This window comes from Sceloporus undulatus, chromosome 2 (assembly GCF_019175285.1).
Source record: "Sceloporus undulatus isolate JIND9_A2432 ecotype Alabama chromosome 2, SceUnd_v1.1, whole genome shotgun sequence".
In the NCBI taxonomy this organism is placed as follows: domain Eukaryota; kingdom Metazoa; phylum Chordata; class Lepidosauria; order Squamata; family Phrynosomatidae; genus Sceloporus; species Sceloporus undulatus.
This window is the reverse complement of record NC_056523.1, coordinates 309332975-309352973: the sequence shown is the minus strand read 5'-3', so window position 1 is coordinate 309352973 and position 19999 is coordinate 309332975. Positions and strand designations below refer to the sequence as shown.

General features: G+C 40.1%; 1 protein-coding gene across 1 annotated transcript in view; it reads left to right on the top strand.

The window, feature by feature from the left end:
- Positions 1-19999, top strand: part of NIPBL (NIPBL cohesin loading factor) — a 236193-nt gene that overhangs the window by 189500 nt on the left and 26694 nt on the right. The window contains exons 25-33 of the mRNA XM_042451336.1: positions 3870-3959; positions 5831-6045; positions 6340-6442; positions 7795-7893; positions 8005-8151; positions 8506-8640; positions 8834-8932; positions 9951-10004; positions 11808-11916. Of these exons, the coding sequence (XP_042307270.1) occupies positions 3870-3959; positions 5831-6045; positions 6340-6442; positions 7795-7893; positions 8005-8151; positions 8506-8640; positions 8834-8932; positions 9951-10004; positions 11808-11916 (1051 nt within the window). The remainder of the gene's footprint in view (positions 1-3869; positions 3960-5830; positions 6046-6339; positions 6443-7794; positions 7894-8004; positions 8152-8505; positions 8641-8833; positions 8933-9950; positions 10005-11807; positions 11917-19999) is intronic.

Sequence of the window (19999 nt, the reverse complement as noted above, 5' to 3'; positions counted from 1 at the left end):
AGGACCCAACAGTGGGAGGCAAAAAAACTTGCACAGGCAGCAAGTAAAGGGGACCCATGGTCTGCGATGTCTCTACACTAATGCACAGAGCATGGGAAATAAGCAAGATGAACTCGAACTTCTAGTACAACAAAGCAAATATGATATAATAGGCATCACTGAAACCTGGTGAGATGCGTCTCATAATTGGAATGTAGGAATAGAGGGGTATAACATTTTTAAGAGAAATAGGCCGAACAGGAAAGGAGGAGGAACAACACTATATGTCAGAGATATTTACACCAGTGAAGAGATCCAGGACATCAATCCTGGCAGCCAAGTGGAGAGAATCTGGATAAAAATTAAAGGGGAGGGAAACAACATGGATGTTATGGTGGGAGGAGTCTACTACAGACCTCCAAGTCAGATGGAGGAATTGGATGATGCCTTTCTAGAACAGATGACCACACACTCAGAAAGGAGAGATGTAGTAGTGATGGGCGACTTCAACTATCCTGATATTTGCTGGAAGTCAGACTCAGCCAAATCCTCAAGGTCTAGCAAATTCCTCACTTGCCTTGAAGACAATTTCATTGTCCAAAAGGTGGAAGAGGCAACAAGGGGATCAGCTATTTTGGATCTGAACCTAACCAACAAGGATGACTTGGTTAATGGGGTGCAAGTGGTGGGATCATTAGGTGGAAGTGACCATGTTCTCCTGGAGTTTGTTATACAATGGAAAGGAGAAGCCAGGCATAGTCAGACACGCATTCTAGACTTTAGGAGAGTGGATTTCAGTAAACTTAGAGAAGTATTGAGGGTACTAAAAGATAAGTGAGTTCAGGATGGATGGGAGTTTCTGAAAAGGGAGATATTGAAGGCACAATTTCAAACAGTTCCAGTGAGAAAGAAAAATGGGAGATTTCTCAAGAAACCAGGATGGATGACTAAAGAACTTTCAACTGAGCTAAGTTTTAAACTGAACATGTATAAGAAATGGAAAAAGGGGGAAATCATGAAAAAGAAATTCAGACTAATAGCAAGCACATGTAGGGGTAAAGTCAGAAAATCTAAAGCGCAAAATGAACTCAGGCTTGCTAGAGATGTTAAAAAGAATAAAAAGGACTTTTTTGGATATGTCCGTAGCAAAAGTAAGAAGAAGGAAATAGTAGGGCCACTGCGTTGAGAAGATGGCAAAATGTTAACAAGGGGCAGAGAAAAGGCAGAATTACTCAACACCTTCTTTGCCTCAGTCTTCTCAGAAAAGGAAAAGGGTGCTCCACCTGAGGATAATGGATCAGAGGACAGAATAGGGAAATTTCAATGCAGAATAAGTAAAGAGATAGTGGAGGAATACCTTGTTAATCTAAATGAATTTAAGTCTCCAGGACCAGATGAACTACATCCAAGGGTATTAAAAGAACTGGCAAATGTAATATCGGAGCCATTGGAAATAATCTTCGAGAACTCCTGGAGAACAGGGGAAGTACCAGCAAACTGAAAGAGGGCAAACATTGTCCCTATCTTCAAAAAGGGAAAAAAAGAGGATCCCAACAATTATCATCCAGGTAGTCTGACATGTATACCAGGAAAGATTCTAGAGCAGATCATTAAGCAGAGAGTCTGTGAACATCTAGAAGGCAATTACATAATCACAAAAAGTCAACACGGGTTTCAGAGAAACAAGTCATGCCAGACAAATCTAATCTCTTTCTTTGATAAAATTACTAGCTTGGTAGATGAAGAGAATGCTGTGGATATAGTATATCTTGATTTCAGTAAGGCCTTTGACAAAGTTTCCCATGACATTCTTGCAAACAAGCTTGTAAAATGTGGGCTAGACAAAGTAACTGTTACATGGATTTGTAACTGGTTGACCGGCCAAACGCAAAGGGTGTTCAACAATGGCTCCTTTTCATCCTGGAGGGAATTGACCAGTGGAGTCCCACAGGGTGCAGTCCTGGGGCCAGTGCTATTCAACATCTTTATCAATGACCTGGATGACAGAATTGGGAGCATACTTATCAAATTTGCAGATGACACCAAATTAGGAGGAATAGCTAATACCCCAGAGGACAGGATCAACATTCAAAATGACCTGAATATACTAGAAAACTGGGCCAAAGCTAAGAACATGAAATTCAACATGGAGAAATGTAAGGTATTGCACTTAGGGCAGAAAAATAAAATGCACAGATATAGGATGGGGGACACCTGGCTGAATGAGACTACGTGTGAAAGGGCTCTAGGAGTCCAAGTAGACCACAAGTTGAACATGAGTGAACAGTGCGATGCGGCAGCTAAAATGGCCAAAGCAATTTTAGGCTGCATCAATAAAAGTATAGTGTCTAGCTCAAGAGAAGTAACAGTGCCACTGTATTCTGCTTTGGTCAGGCCCCACCTGGAATAGTGTGTCCAGTTCTGGGCACCACAGTCTAAAAAGGATGTTGAGAAACAAGTGTGTCCAAAGGAGGTCGACGGATCTGAAAACCATGCCCTATAAGGAACGACTTAGGCAGCTGTGGATGTTTAGCCTGGAGAAAAGAAGACTAAAAGGTGATATGATAGCCTTGTTTAAATATTTGAAGGGCTGTCATATTGAGGAGGGAGCAAGCTTGTTTTCTGCTGCTCCAGAGAACAGGACCCGAAACAATGGATGCAAGCCCCAGGAAAAGAGATTCCACCTCAGCATTAGGAGGACTTCCTGACAGTAAGGGCTGTTCGACAGTGGAATGCACTCCCTCGGAGTGTAGTGGAGTCTCCTTCCTTGGAAGTCTTTAAACAGAGGCTGGATGGCCATCTGTCGGGGATGCTTTGATTTGGATTTCCTGCATGGCAGGGGGTTGGAATGGATGGCCCCTGTGGTCTCTTCCAACTCTATGATTCTATGATCTCACCTCTCCTCACTAGCACAAACTAATTTGGTGGCTCTTGCCAGTTCCAGGATGTTGATCCCCTAACACAGGGGTGGGGAACCAATGGTCCTGCAGGTTCTGATGAACTACCATTCCCATCATGCCTTACCACCACCGAATCTGAAGGAGGTTTTGGCCAGGCTCATGAGGGCTTGCTTGTGAAGGATGCCCGTCTCATTTCTTTGGGAAGAGAATTCCAGAGCCTGCGGGCAGCCACTGAGAAGGCTGTTTTCTGTGGTGGGACAAAGGATGGTGGGACAGAAGGAAGGGACTCCCCAACATATCTCAAAGCATGAGCTTTTTCTGTGAGGAAGAATATGGTTCTTCAGGTAATCTGGACCTCTCCTGTCCTGTCCAACTGCAGGAAGATAACCCACTCTCACAGATATTTCTTTTTGGTTTTCTGTAGAAGGTACCTTCATAGTAAGTGCCAGTGAAGCTTTCTCAAGTAGCTTCAAATGACAAAGGAATGGTAGCACTTGGAAGCAAAGTCAAGCATACTTTGTTGTATGAGTAGTAGGACATGGAATAATTGTCTTCAGATGGAAGCAAAAACTGTACCTGCTTTTTATTTATTTAGCTGCTGTTCAGAGTTCAAGTGAGTTGAAACTGTCACATGTGTACATTCAATTTCAGTATTGAATCCCCATAAAAGAAAAACAGTCTCAGCTCCTAGTGTTTGCTTCATCATGTGTGCTATTTTATATGTTTTCAGTGCACCTGTGATACATTTTTTACTTTTGCAGGGCCCCTACATTCAGGCTATATAAAAAAGATAAAAGTTTTTTGTAAGACAAAAACAGTCTCACTGTCTACACTTAAGGTTGTCCTAAATCCCAGAAGTATGCAATCTGATCTTTAGTTTGTCTGCTTTGAGTATCTTAAGGTATGTCTAAAATGCAAATCATAACAGGTCTCTTTTCTGATGTTCAGAAGAGTGTGAATTTTCCTCAAGGATATTGGTTTGTGTTACAGGTCTCAGGAGGGGAAGATGAAATCCAGCAGTTGCAAAAGGCATTGCTAGATTATTTGGAAGAAAATACAGAAACTGATGCATCATTAGTGGTATGTTTTCTAAATGAAAGTCAAAGAGAATGTTAAATCTGGATGTGCCTATAGAGAATATAATTTTGGAACTTTGTTTACCATTGACTTCAGTGATACACTTACATATGCTGTAAATTAATTTGGGGGGAAAGACCTCTAAAATCACACTCACATGAACACCATTGCTCTTTGGAATCACTGGGTATTTAAGAGAGAGAGAGAGAGAGAATAAGCTCCAGTGGCTCTTTCATTCTTTCTCTGTTTCTCTGGTATTGTCAGAAGTGGGAAGATGCTCATTTTTCTCTTAAGAGATACATTCTTTTACTTCAGAAACACCTAGTTGTTGTTATTTTTAAAAGGGCTTTAACATGAGGAAAGAAGGACAAGGCTGTGATTCTAACACACTTGCTAGTAGTCACAAACATAAACAGTGATTTTTCAGATGTTTAAAAAGAGGCAGCAAAAGGAAGCACAGGGCAGAAGTAGTTCACTTCCTCCTCCTGATAAAACTGACGGTTTGGGTAAGAGAAGTAGGGGTGTTACCTTTTTAGATGCTGTGTTGTTTTTTTAGTGTGTTGTACTGCATTTGTATAAGTGCAAGTTTAAATATTTAAAGTCAGGAGAGTAGACATCTTCTTCTTTGGAATTATTCAAACATTTTAAGAACATAGTGCTGATTCTCCTGCAGATTCCTATTCTCTAGTTTATATCACAAGAATCTGTCTTTATATGTACCAAATCAGATCACAAGTGTAATTTTGTCAGTATTGTCTATGTCAGTTTTACTCAGTTGTCACTCTGTATGTCTTGATAGAGGGCTCCTGCACATATTTCATCTAGAACTCCAAGCATCTATGACTACTTGTTAGGGAAAATGTAGTCCAAAACATAGGGAGGTAACTACTTTGGAGGAAACTAGCTTCCATTGACAGGCCACAGCTCTCAAGGAATTCAGATATAAGTCTTTCCCATCCTTATTTGGAGCTACCATTGATTGAACATGGTGCCTTTGTCCACAAGGAATGTGCTGTACCACAGAACTGTTGCCCTTCTTCACTGTGTGGAAATATTTTAGAATTGTTGGTTCAGCTTCCTACTATACCAATAGTCATACATTTAATTGGCCAAAGACACACGAGTAGACACACATTTAAGATATCATATTTAATAAACAATAGAGGAATTCTGTGAGAACCAGCACGGTGTAGTGGTTTGAGCATTGGATTACAACACTGGAGATGAAGGTTTGAATCCTGACTCAGCCATGAAAACCCACTGGGTGACCTTGACCAAGTCACATTCTCTCAGCCTCAGAAGAAGGCAAAGGCAAACTCCCTCTAAACAAATCTTGCCAATAAAACCCCATGATAGGGTCACCTATCAAGTTACAAACAACTTGAAGGCACTTAACAACAACAAAAGAATTGAGTGTGTAATTTATCGTTCTTTTCTAACTTGAATCCTCTTGCAGTACGTAAAGTCCAGAACCTAAAATGCGAAACTAACTTGGACAAATACGGATTTTAGTAAATTACAGTTGGTTGGAAATACAGTAATACCTTGGCTCATTGAATAAAAGATCAATGGAAAGATATCATGATATTACAATAATTCTTTCTAGAATATTAATATTGATATTTAATCATTTAAGCAATTCACATTCCACTTTTGTTTCTGTAACAATGTTGTTGTTGTTGCATGCCTTCATGTCGTTTGTCACTTATGGTGACCCAAAGGCAAACCTATCATGGGATTTTCTTGGAAAGACGTGTTCAGAGGAGGGTTTTTTTTTTTTTTAATTTCCAACATTTATTTCTTTATTTTTCTTCCTTTTTCCTTTTTTGGTTCCTTTCGCCTTTTTTTGGTTCCTTTTCCCATACACTGTCCAGTTTTCTCGGAAATTTTATATAGCTCAGTGGTTTCGGGACACTACTATGGAGACGGAGAAAGCAATGAAATCTCAAAAGGATGAAGATTCATCAGAAGGAACACATCATGCAAAAGAGGTTGAAACGACAGGACAGATCATGCACAGAGCAGAAAGTCGCAAAAAGTTTCTACGCAACATCATTAAAACAGCACCTTCGCAATTCAGTACATTAAAGTGAGTTTCTCAGATTTTTCAACATTGCATTTGATTTCGAAGGCTTTCATGGCCGGCATCCATAGTTTTTTGTGGGTTTTTCAGGCTATGTGGCCAGAAATCTCTGAAGATGCCAGCCACAGATGCTGGCGAAACATCAGGAAGAAACTCTTCTAGAACATGGCCACATAGCCTGAAAAATCCACAAAAAACTATTGCATTTGATTGATTGTTTTTTTTTTAACTTGGCCTTCTTGTATTCATATATTTTGTTGCTAAAGAAGTCCAAAATAACAGTCTCCAATTTTGTTACAGGATGAACTCTGATACTGTGGATTATGAAGATGCTTGCTTGATTGTTCGTTACTTGGCCTCTATGAGGCCGTTTGCCCAGAGCTTCGATATTTATTTGACACAGGTAAACTGTGCCAGAAGTCTTAGTGAAATACAGTTGGTTTCCTGATTCCAAACGCTTATGCGGTAGTGTGCAATATCTGTTCATTGTTGAGCGCAGGTATTTAATAGGTCATGATAACGCCATATGCTTCATTATGTATCAACTACATAAACATTTTCCTTTATCCTGCCTGCATTTTATATTTTCCCTTTGCATTTTTATACATGATACTGTTAACCTGGAACATTGTCATAAAAAAGATAGTGGCAGATGTGTCTCCACAAGCTTTGCCTGTATTTATTTGCTTTCCTTTTTTTAAGAATGAAACATCATAAATCGTGCCATAGAGAAGCAGCTTAATTCTAAGTAGAAAATCATTATAGTAGCTTGTTTGCTGTGCATGGTGCTTTTTAATGAATATTACCACCATTCAGTGAAATTGAATTCATCAGAACATAAGCATGTTTGAATGTATCACATGTTTGAATTCCAGATGTATCCCTCTCTTGTCCCAATGTTTCTTAACCAGAGTATACAGGAAAAAGAAAAATAGTGGGATAGAAACGTGCAGGGCCTACTTGAGAATTATTACTATGAACAAACATGCACTTAGGTGTCTCTTGCAAGAAGCATCAACAATATGCATTATGTCTTTTGAGGTGGATAGCCTCCATTCATTGTAGAAACCAGACCCTCATGGCAGTCTGACCATTTAAGTTATCAGCAAGCCAGTGATTATTGCATTGAGCTAAAGTAAGTTCTGAAGAAACTGCCTGACTATGGGATGGACAGAATAATGAGCGTCCCTGTTTCTCCTCATACCTTATGTTGAGGAAGAACCAGTGTCTCTGGTATGGCTTGTGCAGAATTTCACCAGCACATAATTTCAGCCACCATAGTTGCTCCTTGCTCTCTCTCATCATATTTTTTGACAAGAGCCAGAGAATGAATGCACATATCCAATCCCAGTGAATGTAGGCTACAGGATGTCCTAATTCCTGAAATAGTCCCAGGCATGCATAGCTGGATTTGAAAAATGTAAAAAATCAATCAGCAGAACATTTTTAGTGCTGTGTTCTGTATATGCTCCAGAGGTTTTGGGGAAGAGAAGACTGTATTGTTTACCACAGATGGTGCCTTAGCCATTTAGTTATGGCAAAATTTGTGGATACTTTTCTTCAGGGAATTCACAGTGAATGAATGGGGTGGTACAATCAGCAGGCTTACAAAGTGTTCTTTTTGTGAGGTTTTCCTAATATGTAGTTTTTCATTTTACTTTAATTCTAGCATGTTTTCCCAGCTTCATATTTGTTTACTAACTATTGCCTACTATTTTCTAAAACCAAATAATATACTATTTTTTGTTTTAATAGATTCTGCGTGTGCTTGGTGAAAATGCCATTGCTGTTCGAACAAAAGCCATGAAGTGTTTGTCTGAGGTTGTTGCTGTAGATCCCAGCATTCTAGCCAGGGTAAAGATGGAAACCGTTTCTAACCATACTTACCCTCTTCTGCTCTCATAAATAGCTTATCTGTTTTTTTCTTATTTGGCATTTGTATTTTATTCTGTCTCTCACGTATAGCTGGATATGCAACGAGGTGTCCATGGCCGATTGATGGATAATTCAACTAGTGTACGAGAAGCAGCCGTAGAGTTACTTGGTCGGTTTGTGCTTTGCCGACCACAGCTTGCTGAACAGTATTATGACATGCTAATTGAACGAATACTGGTATGGTTACTTTTATATTTGACTATTTTATAAATTCCTTTGTACATAATTCGTAAGGAAGAGCATAAATATGAAAAGGCTCCATTCATAAAGCTAACATTTGAAACTTAGCCATCAATTCGAACAAACATATCAGTCAGCAGCTCTGAAAAAATAAAATGATTTCTCACATTTCTAGGAGTGTAACATAACTGAATTCCTTCAGTTTACTAATATGTATATCATATTGTGCAATCACAATTTAACATGGCTGATATTAATTGTCTGTAACTACCTTTCATTGTAAGTTATGTACCATGTTAATTTTTAAACATTTTTAAAATTAAAAGGGAACTTTTTTTTTCTCCCCCTCAGGATACTGGTATTAGTGTCAGGAAAAGAGTCATAAAGATTCTTAGGGATATTTGCATTGAGCAACCAACATTTCCCAAAATTACAGAAATGTGTGTGAAAATGATTCGCAGAGTCAATGATGAAGAAGGCATTAAGGTACGGTAAACAAAGTACCTCGATACATAGATTGCATCTTTCAAAGCATATTTGAGTGGATCCCATTTTCTTTCAAAATTTCCAATAATTCAAGTTAATTTTCTGCCAGTAATATCTCTAGTAGAAACCTAGAGTTTCTGAAACTTAAAGATTTTTCGCAAGATAATTTATGTAATTAATTTCCCCTCTTTAGAAACTGGTAAATGAGACATTCCAGAAGCTGTGGTTTACTCCAACCCCTCATAATGACAAAGAAGCAATGACCAGGAAAATCCTCAACATTACTGATGTGGTATGTATTAGAAGTCACTATAGAAGTACCGGTAGCTATCCTTCTATAGTGATGTTTCCTGTAACAGACTGAAAATGCTGTCTAATGTAATACACAAATGTAGTTAGGGTTTAATAAAATTTAGTGATAAATGTTGTTAACCTTGTGTCCAGAGTCACTGAAGGCTGTATCTCCCTTTATCAGCCTGTCTAAGTTGCAAGTTCTTTGGGTGCAATGTAGGGATTTCTCTCAGTATCACCATCCTTCTAAGCACGTTTGGTGAGGAGACATGATTGGGCCTTCTCTCCCACAGGAAGCCAGGCTGCACTCTCTTTCTGGTCCCCTTGTTCCAGCAGACAAATTCCTTTTTAATTTGATAGGTGTTTGGATATTAACTGGTCACTGAAGAAGGATGTTTTAGTGGGAGAGACTGTACACTCATTCTCATTGTAAAGTTTTAAAAGCTTTCAAACTGTTTTTAATTGGTGTTGTTTTAATTGGTTAACTTATTGCTTTTAACTTTTTAATAATATTTTTATAACTGGATTGTGTTTCCATTTATTTTTCAAGTCACCTTGGATCCATAATAAGGGAAAGGCAGGATATTGAATGAATGAATCCCCCCTCCCCCCACCCCCCAGTTTTTGGAATGAAAAGTACCATTCCTGAAGTAATTTAAAAGTATAACTTTTTATATGAAATGGGATTTCAAGTGATGCAATCTTTACAAAAACAGGACACCTTTGTCATGACTGAATACTTTAAAAACTGAGGTTATGCTTTGAGTTTCCAAGCTGATGCACAGAGAACAGCTGTTATGGCTATGAACAAGTATGCCGCTTTAACAATTCAACAGAGAGGCGTCCCTATTCCCTTATGGTTTAATCTTGTGGTTTAAGATTAGGATAGTAATTTACTTAGATTAGAGAGAATGTGAAGCATGTACAACCTAAAAAGGTAGCTATAAAGCTAGAAAGTACTTATGTTCTTTATGTTGAAACTATGGTATTGAATATTAAAATTATACTTATTTTTCTAGGTTGCAGCTTGTAGAGATACAGGGTATGATTGGTTTGAGCAGCTTCTTCAAAATGTGAGTAATTATTCAAGGATATATTGCATCTTATTTTTAAGTGGAATCAATTGCTTGTATTTTATTTTTTAAAGTAGAAATGATGTGATTTTTGGATTACTGTTAACAGATAGGAAAATGATGCTCAGGCTAAGAAATTTAGAAAGATTCTGTGGCAGACATGGCTGAATTAGTGCTTTCTAAGGCAGGCAGCCACCTGGGAGAATGGATTACGGTATCCTGAACAAATAATGAGGTGGGAGACTGTGAGATCTTTTTCAGCTTTTCACCTGGTAGGCAAGTCGAGGAATGCCAATTGAGATGGTGCAAACATTGGAGGCCTAGTGATGACTGTAAATGTTGAAAAACATATCATGACTTTACAAGCCCTGTCTTAAGGGAACAGGGATACTTGTCTTGCAGATATTAATCATATTACAGTAGAGTCTCAATTATCCAACCTTCGATTATCCAACATTTCAGATTATCCAACATCGCTGCTCAGTGATTTCTTTACATTTTCAGAGGACTGAACTGTTTATACAGTACATATTGTACATCACAATATTGATCAGTGATTTCTTTACATTTTTAGAGGACTGTTTATACATTACAATGTTATTCCTATAATGTTACTGCAACGTTACTTTTAATGTTACTGCGATAAAACTTCAATACGTTTGCAATTCATAGTGATTTCAAGGCTTTTCTTGGATCCTCCGGATTATCCAACATTTTCAGCTATCCAACTATCAGCCCGCCCGTTTATGTCGGATAATCGAGACTCTACTGTATTAGCTATTGGTAGTGACTTTAAGGATTGTCAGAAAACACGGAACTGTGAAATTATATTTCTTGTGGCGATTACATCCGCAAGACACGTTTTTCAGAGTTACCAGCATTGAAAGTAAATAAAAACTTCCTTGTAATACTGAACTTCTTCGCTTCTGTTACTTACAAATAATTGTACAAATTTGTTCTTATTATATTTGTCTCAGATAGTGCCATCTCATTCTATACTTGAGAGGCAAGGTGTTTTGTAGTACTACTGATAAATTGCTTTATAATAGGATGGGCAACTACTGGGTGTTTCGGGCATCATTGGCTCCAAGGAGAGACATTACAGGACATCACCTACTGTGCAAAACATTTTTTTAAAAATGCTTGCAGTTGTCTTCTAGAGGATGTAGGGAGCAGTTTTGCTGTATCCTCCCTCTATAACATTTTAGGCTCAGTAAAGGGTTTCTTTTAAACCACAGTAACTTGGAAGTCAAAGTCTAGGTCCCTCCCTATTAGGGAGACAAATGAGTCTCCTAGACCTAAAATCACTCAAAGCAGGGCAAAATCATGGCAAAAGAGGTTGGTGGGGGTCACCTCATACAAATGATCATATATTAAAAGCCTGCTTGAATAAAAACACCTTTGCCTGATGGTAAAAGGAAAGCAGATAGGGGACCAGTCCAGCCTCCCATGAAAGGGCATTCCAGAGGGTGGAGCAGAGGGTGCTATAGCAAGAAAATAAGGGAAAGTAAACATTCTCTGAAGATGCCAGCCACAGATGCTGGTGAAACATCAGGAATAAACTCTTATAGGACATGGCCACATAGCCCGAAAAATTATGAATTGATGACAGTTTAGTGGCAGTTGACGTAGCCATTAATCCAGTGGTTCGTGTAATAATCTTACATGGTTAAAATTATTTTCATAATTATTTCCCACATGATTTGGTCAAATGGCCAAGAACCATCTTCCCACACTCCTTTATGCAGATGGTTTGTATATTCTCAGATCCAGCAATCAATATCAACATTACTTATTTTGCAGTTGCTAAAATCTGAAGAGGATGCTTCATACAAGCCTGTGAAGAAAGCCTGTACTCAGCTTGTGGATAATTTGGTTGAACATATTCTAAAGTATGAAGAATCTCTGGCAGGTAAAACAGTTATTTTTGATATGTGTTGTTCAGAATTTTTGTTGTTAGTATTAAAGTTCTAAATGGAATCTAGGTCATTTAATGTATGCAGTTGTGGAAGTTTTTGTAGATTTGTATTTATATACCGTATTTTTCCCTCGTACAGACTACTTTTAGCCCTGGAAAATCTTCCCCAAGTCGGGGGTCGTCTTGTACTCCGGAAAGCCCGGGTCCTAAAGAGAGTCCTCAGCAGGGAAGGCTTCTCTCAAAGGCAAAGGAGCATCCTCCTCCGTTTCTCTCCTCCTTGCTTTTTCCCCTGCCTTCCCCCCTCCCTCCCTCCCTCCCTCCCTTCTTTCCCCCTCCTTCCTTCCTTCCTTCCCTCCCCCTCCTCCTTCTTTCCTCCCTTTTCTTCCTTTCTTCTCTCTTCCTTCCTTCCCTTGCTCTCTCCTTTCCTTCCATCCTCAGACGGCAGAAGGTCTCTCACCTTCCCCTCCAGCCTGAGAGCAAGGCTGGCTACAGAGCAACCAATCCTGTTTTGGATGGAATCACACTAACAGCCAATCAGAGAGAGGACAGGGGTTGCCCCCCCCCGCCCTCACAAACTACAATCCCAGGATCCCTGGTTTTTCAAGGGAATGCCTCCATGCTTCCAGATCCCAGCCCCAGAGATACAGTCTACAGTCTACATATATTATTATTATTATTATTTATTATTATTATTATTATTAACCTTTATTTATTTATTATACAGTGTTGCCAGTTTAGTCCACTTCTGCAGATGCATTTGGATTTAATGATAACAATAGTGGTGATGATGAGGAGAGAGATAGGTCTTGTAGCACATTTGAGACTCACTGAAAGAAAAGTTGGCAGCTTTCCTAGACTTAAGCGTACTTCCTCAGATGCATGGGAATTGTAGTTCATTGTGGCACCAGAGCTCTTCTCACAAAACTACAATTCCCAGGGTTCCCTAAGCATTGAGCCAGGCCAGCTAAAGCAGCCTCAAACTGGAGTATTCTGCAGTAGGATTGGACCTTGAGCATTTTTAATAACCAAGGTCCAAAACACACGCAGAATAATCCAGTTTGTGACCACTTACTGCCCTGGCTCAGTGCTAGGGAATCCTGGGAATTGGTTTTTGTTGTGGCACCAGAAGCTCTTTCTGACAGAGAAGGCTCAGTGGCCTGTTACAGACAGCCAAAATAAAGCTGCTTCGAGTCACAGTGGAGGTATGGAGTTTCAATGATGCATGCGTCCTAGAGTCCAGAAGTCGCACCAAAGCCATGCTCCAGCTGGAGCGTGGCTTTGGTGTGGCTTCTGGACTCTTAGGACGCATGCATCATTGAAACACCATACCTCCACTGTGACTTGAAGCAGCTTATTGGCTGTCTGTAACAGGCCATCTCTCACAAACTACACTTCCCAGGGGTTCCCTAGCACTGAGCCAGGGCAGCTAAAGTGGTCTGAACTGGATTATTCTGCAGTGTGTCTTGGATCCAATTTAGGCTGCATCTCATTCCAGAGACAATCCAGTTTCATACCATTTTAACTGCCATGGCCCAGTGCTATGAAATCCTGAGAACTGTAGTTTGTTGTCACACCAAGTTGTGCTGAGATGTCTCAGAAAACTAGAATCCAGGATTCCCTAGCACTGAGCCAAGGCAGTTAAAGGGGTGTCAAAAATGGATTATTTCTTCAGTGCAGTTGCAGCCTAACACATTTCTATTTGGCACAAAGCTTCCTGGGCTTTGATTCCAATAGGAGCCACTGAACTGCCATGGCTCCATCCATACAGAATCCCGGGATTTGTAGTTTGGAGCAGCACCCCCATCTTTGGCGAGAAGGCAAAAGTCCTTATAAAACTACAAATCTAGGATTCCAATAGGATGGAGCAGCAGCTCTTAAAGTGGTGTCAAACTGCATTAATTCTAAAGTGTAGATGCACCAAGAGGAAGGGCGGGAGGGTTGTCGGGGCGGGTGAAATAATGTTGTGATGCTGTTTTTCAAACATGGAACACACTCCTTCCCAGAGTGTAGTGGAGTCTGCCTCCTCTTCTTCTCCTTTTTCTTTCTCCTTCTCCTTTTTCCCTCGTCCCCTCTTTCTCGTCTGTTGCTGCTGCTGCTGCTGTTGTTGTGTGCCTTCAGCTCCTTTCTGACTTATCAAGGAAGAGAGGGGTGGTCTTATACGGTGAATATATCCCAAATACTATATTTTAAGTTGTAAATTTGGGGGTCGTCTTATATGCCGGAATATACGGTATGTTTTGTCCATGTCAAGATAAATTGGAAAACTGTAGATACAGAGCAAGCAGCATCTGAAGATGGTCATAAGAATGTTATAAGTTTCCATTCTCAGAATTATAAATAAAATAGAGATGTGAGGTTTTTTTTTTTTTGTTATGTGTAATATTATTTTTAACCAAATTGGAATGGGCCAGAAATGTGAAGTCTATCTATACAGCGTTCAAAGGGATTCAGTTCTTCCCCTCTCTCTTAACCTCTTATTTCAGTGAACAAAGTCAATGTGTAAAAGGTTGCAGCTATCTCTTGTAGTAAAAGCACCACCATATACCTATGCAGTCAGCATGCAAGTTGAAATATAGCATCCAGACTTGGATCTTTTCTCCTTTCCACCAGAATTCTCCAGCTGCATCTGTGATTATCTAGTAGAAATTGAAAGTTTTCCTTTAACAGACCAGCAGATGGTAGCAAAGAATAGTGGATACAATCCATAGAATTTCCAGCTTTCACTAGGAGAAGGAAGTCCACTGGAACAGCAACTTCAAATGCTCTTGCATTCTCTTACTTTCTTTCTTTTTTAAATTAGGCAATTTTCAGTAATGTTACCAAGATACTACCAGCTCTATAGGGGCAGTTTACCAAAATCCTCTGAATTATCTGAGCTTTAAGGGAAAGAGAGGTTCCAAGATAGTTTGTTGTTGTTAACTGCCTGCAAGTCAACCCCAACTCATGGCAACTCTGTGGGTGACAGATCTCCAAGTTCCTTTGTCCTCCACTGCTCTGCTTAGGTCTTGCAGACTCAGGCCCATGACCTCCCTGATTGAGTTCACCCATCTGGCTTGTGGTCTTCCTCTATTCTTACTACCCCCACCTTTCTTAACATTATTGTCTAATGAGTCATGCCTTTTTATGACATGGCCTAAGTATGGCTGCCTCAGTCTTGTAATCTTGTTTCCAAGAGTTCAGTCTTGATCTGTTCCAAGACCCATTTGTTTGCCTTTTAGACATCCACGGTATTCTCAGCACTCTACTCCAGCACCACATCTCAGATGAATTGATTTTCTTCCTATCTGCTTTGCTCACTGTCCAGCTCTCACATCTGAACATGATGATGGGACATACAGTGGCTTGGATGATTTTAACCTTAGTGTTCAGAAAAAGCCATCTGGAGCTACAAATCAGATCTAATTAAATGGCAAAGCCATCCTAGGATTCATTTCTTATTTCTGATCAGAGGTATGTACAGACATTCTGCAGTCAGATGAAGATCTTCTTTGGGCTGACGTAAACTCATGCACCAGAGGTTCCCTTCTCTTGGACTAAGTAACATGGCATGTGAAACAGCAGTTTCAATGAAGCAAACCAGGATTGGATCACAGTTTATTGAGGCTGGCTTTTCTCTGCAGTTTAGATCTGACGACATGGGTTCTGTACATAAATTCGCTATTCCTTTCTAAATATTTGTGCCTATTAATGGAAGATGCTGTAAGGGATATGGTTGTCAAACTTTACCTTGAAAGTTTATACGGTCCCCTGAAAGTTTATATCCTGAAAATATAAAGTTTATTTATACCTAGTTGAACCTAGGTATAAGCCTGAGCTTATAACAATGCCTGCCACACAAGAACAAATAATAGGTGGCACTGTAGGAAGGAACTAACTTATCTTTTGTCCCTGAAGACCATCTTTTTGGTCACAGAGTGGTAGGCTTCTTGGTGAAAACCTCAATGCTGCTACAGCTGAGTGGCTGAGATTACTTGATGGTGTCTGGATTGTGTGTTTATGCCCGTAGAGCTTCCTTCTTTCCCTCTGGAAATGTTTCTTCTCCTGGCAGACCTTGTCTATTTAAGCATCTCAGGAGAGGATGACCACAGTTTTGACATAAGATCTGCCTGTGAGAGGTGGGTTTCAATATATTCTCCTTGCCTTAGAAATATTGGCAACCAACCGGTGGATATTACAACCATCCAAGACAGCTGTAGCATACAGTCACAGCAGCAAAATTGAGCCATTCATTTCTAGAGAACCAAGAGCCATATAAATGGCTCTCTCTCACACTTTAGGTATTGAAGGAACATAGAGAAATTGTCTAGTGTAGCGAATCAGCATTCTTTGTGATCCCCAAGAAGGGAAGACAAAAATTACTCCTAGTCTAAAATACATGAACAATTTTGTAATGTAGCACTAACTCATTGTGGAGGACATATATGTGAAACTTCCTGTGCCAGTACAGATTCCCAAACTTCACCTTCAAATGAAATCACAGAAGATCTTGTATGGATATCTACATTGAGAATCCTCACAAAAATTTTAAAAATAGTATTCTCTATAGTTTCAAGTCATGGCATCAAGAAGCCTATATATAACCATATCCAGATACATTTCTGCTCTAGTTACCTCCTTCTGTACAAAGCCAGTCAGGATTGAACCTGTCACATAGTTTCACTGTCTTCCTTTCCCAGAGAATAAGCACAATCATTCTATCTTCTAGTATACATGTAGCATCTGGGGGTTGCCTTAGACATCAGTTCAGAGCTGAACTCCCTGAAAAGAACACATCAGATCCTGGTAAACTTTGAAGTTTGGTTGTGCAGGACTGTAGATCTGATCACTTTCATTGGCATTCTTAAAATTTTCCACACTGAGATTTATCCTTGGTCACTTTTCCACTCCTGGGCTCTTCTTGCTATTCCAGTTGTTATTCTTGCCATTCTAGGACAGCTTCATCAACAAACCCCATTGCAATATTTGCCATACATCTGAGGTGAAGTAGCCGTTCAAATGGTGATACACATCTCCCAGCTTGACCAGTGAAGCTCTCCTGAGGGATTCTTTTAGGACTGTAATGACAAAGAATGCTATCCTCTCAGATTGGGGAATCTAGTACGAGAGCAAAGTAGTCCAAAGGATTTGGAGAAGTCATATGCACAGTACAAACTAGCCATTGCACAATATAAACTATCTATTTCCCCATGCCATGTGTTCTCGTGTCATCTTCATATCTCCTTCAGCCTCCTGTTATCAGCACAGAGTGCCACAACTTGCATAAACAGCCATGCTCACTTTATAAGGAGATGAGCAGAGGCCAACTGTGGGCAATTCAACTCAAACTTTAATGAAACTGGTGTTTCTCACACTACTAACACTAAACAATTAATTCTCTCTGCCCCGAGGTAAAGGAGGTCTTGCTTCAGACTTCCCTCCTGCAAGGCCAATATCCTCCTTTAGTCCATCTCAGGGGTTGGAGCTCGCTGTCCCCTCCTCTTGGGAAACTCCAATTCAGCCTTCTCTGGTTCACCCAGTTTGGGCCCGTGTTCCCACCTATCCCCGGCCACGTCCCACCACCGACGTTCTAGGTTTTCTGCTTCTTTCCAAGGCATCAGGGCCCCAGGGTTCCGTGTCCACACTCCCCTTCCTGCTGAGGGTCCAGAAGATGAACCATGGCATGTGGACCAACCCTAGGGGTGTTCTGATTGGCTTGGAGTGAGATAGGACTCCCTCTTCTCCCTGGACTCTGGCTCACGCTTCCTCACCCTGTTCCGGCCACCTCTTCACGTCCTCCTCTTCCGTGATAGCTCCTCCTCCCGGCTGCCTTACCCTCTCTTCTCTTAAGGGCTTGGCCCTCCTCCACGTTTTCCCAGGGTGTAGCCTGCCCTACCCTCTCCTCCTCACTTGCCCCCAGCTGTCTCCACTCTCCCTCCTGTTGGTCCTCGGGCTCCCCTGGGTCTCCCTGCTCCCCGGATACCTTCTGTCCCATCATACCTCCTTAACCCCTTATGCCAACCATTGTCATCACGGCATCATCCCATTAGTCGATATTTCACAGAATGGCAGGGTTCTTAAGCTAAACCCTTGATCCAGGAAAATTAAATTTAAATCCATTTGGAGAGTGATTGATAAACTGTTTAAATCATACAGTTGAATCACATCGCCATAAACCTTTTGACCTCACCCTAAATTAGAGTCCCCAGGATGCTTACAGGTTATAAGGAAAGGAAGTAGACATCTGAGATAAGTTTATATCATCCTAGCCCCAAAGGCAAATAAATTCCTGCCCTGTGAGACCTTTGTTGGAGAATAGCACCATGAAAATCTGGATGGAGCAAACATTAGTAATCCCAGGAGCACTGTACTAGTCAAGCAAAACAGTCCACCTGGTAATGATTACATTGTGATTCCGTTCAAATAGAAAACACTGGCTAAGTTTGCTCACATTCAACATGACTAGCTTCTAGAATTATTTCCAGAAAGCAATTTGCTGTTCACATTTATGAAGTTTATGGGAAGGCCTTCATCCAATGGTGCATATATCAAATATACAGGAAAGCATGTCCTCTATCTTAGGTGTCATAAGGCAGGCATATATATATGCCTTTTCATCATTCAGGATTGCACCATTTTAGAGACTTGATGAGGATCATTCTAGGTTTATTGTTTGTTTGGCTTTTTTTGTTTGTTTTCCTATTTTATGTTTCAAATATGTTCCTGATATTCTATCTCAGCTTTGGAACTGGAGAGGAACTGTAGGAGACGGTATAGTATAGAAACCTGTCATATTTTTTGTCTTCTGTGCAAATAGGAGTTTGCACACTTTAAATTCTTTTGTACAAGATCAGAAGGAACTGTAGCCACCAGTGGAGTTTATCAGACAAGGGAAATTGGAAGTATAATCCAATGGCAATCCAAACGCAATCATGGGGTTTAACGTTATTGCGTGATAGACTACCACATGCAGTTACGGGCAATGGGAAGTCAGTTCAGATGCAGTTCGAATTCATGTAAATTTGCTGAACTAGCAAATTCACATGAATGCGTTCTGGCCCCACTTTTTTTTTCATTTGAAATTAAGAGAAAATCCTCCCGTGTGATAAACTCCAGTGTTTCAAATTCCTTGTGGCCATATTCTAGAAGATGAGAGGGGGAAGTGGATGGGCCTAAGATTATTTATTTGTTTATGTATTGCTGAACTATAGGTTGATGTATGTAAGTATAGTTACATACAAACTGTAGTTGGTTTTCCATTTTAAAGAAGATTGCTTCTTCTGAAAATGAACACATTTTAGATTGTTTCTGTTGAAAGGTAGTGACTGAAGCTTACACTTAGCATGTTTTGAATTCCTGAGTCTGAGACAGGAAAATAATCCTAGTTTGAAGGGATTCATACACTACAATTGTGAGGCAATGAGGAAAAAGGAGTGTGAAAATATATACAGTAGTGTCTGACCTGAAAACCATGGCCAAGGTTCTACTTTGGGGTTGCATAGCATGCATTTTGTATGTGGAGTTATGAGTGTGCTACGTAATGCTTGTGTTGGATGGCAAAATTGCACAGGTGAGCGCACAACTGAATGGACGTGAACATCTGCAGTCATAATGACAATGTATATGGAACTCTACTTCTGCAAATTGAACTGAATGCAAGCATTCCACAATAGACAGAAATGTGCAACTGCTTCCGTAGGGGAATTTGCACATTTTATTTTATTTATTTATTTGGAGTATTTATATGCCGCTCTTCAACCACAAAGGCTCTCAGAGCGGCTTGCAAATGGTTAATTAAGAAGAGCCCTGGTGGCGCAGTGGTTAAATGCCTGTACTGCAGCCACTCACTCAAAACCATAAAGTTGCGAGTTCACTACTAGCCAGGGCTCAGGCTTGCATCCTTCTGAGGTCACTAAAGTTAGGACCCAGCTTGATGTGGGCAATTAGCTTACAGCTGTAAGCCGCTTAGACACTGCTAGTTCAGTATGAAGCGGTATATAAATGAAGCTGTTTGTTTAATTAGACAGTTCCCTACCCTCAGGGTTACAGTATAATAATAATAATAATAATAATAATAATAATAATAATAATAATAATAATA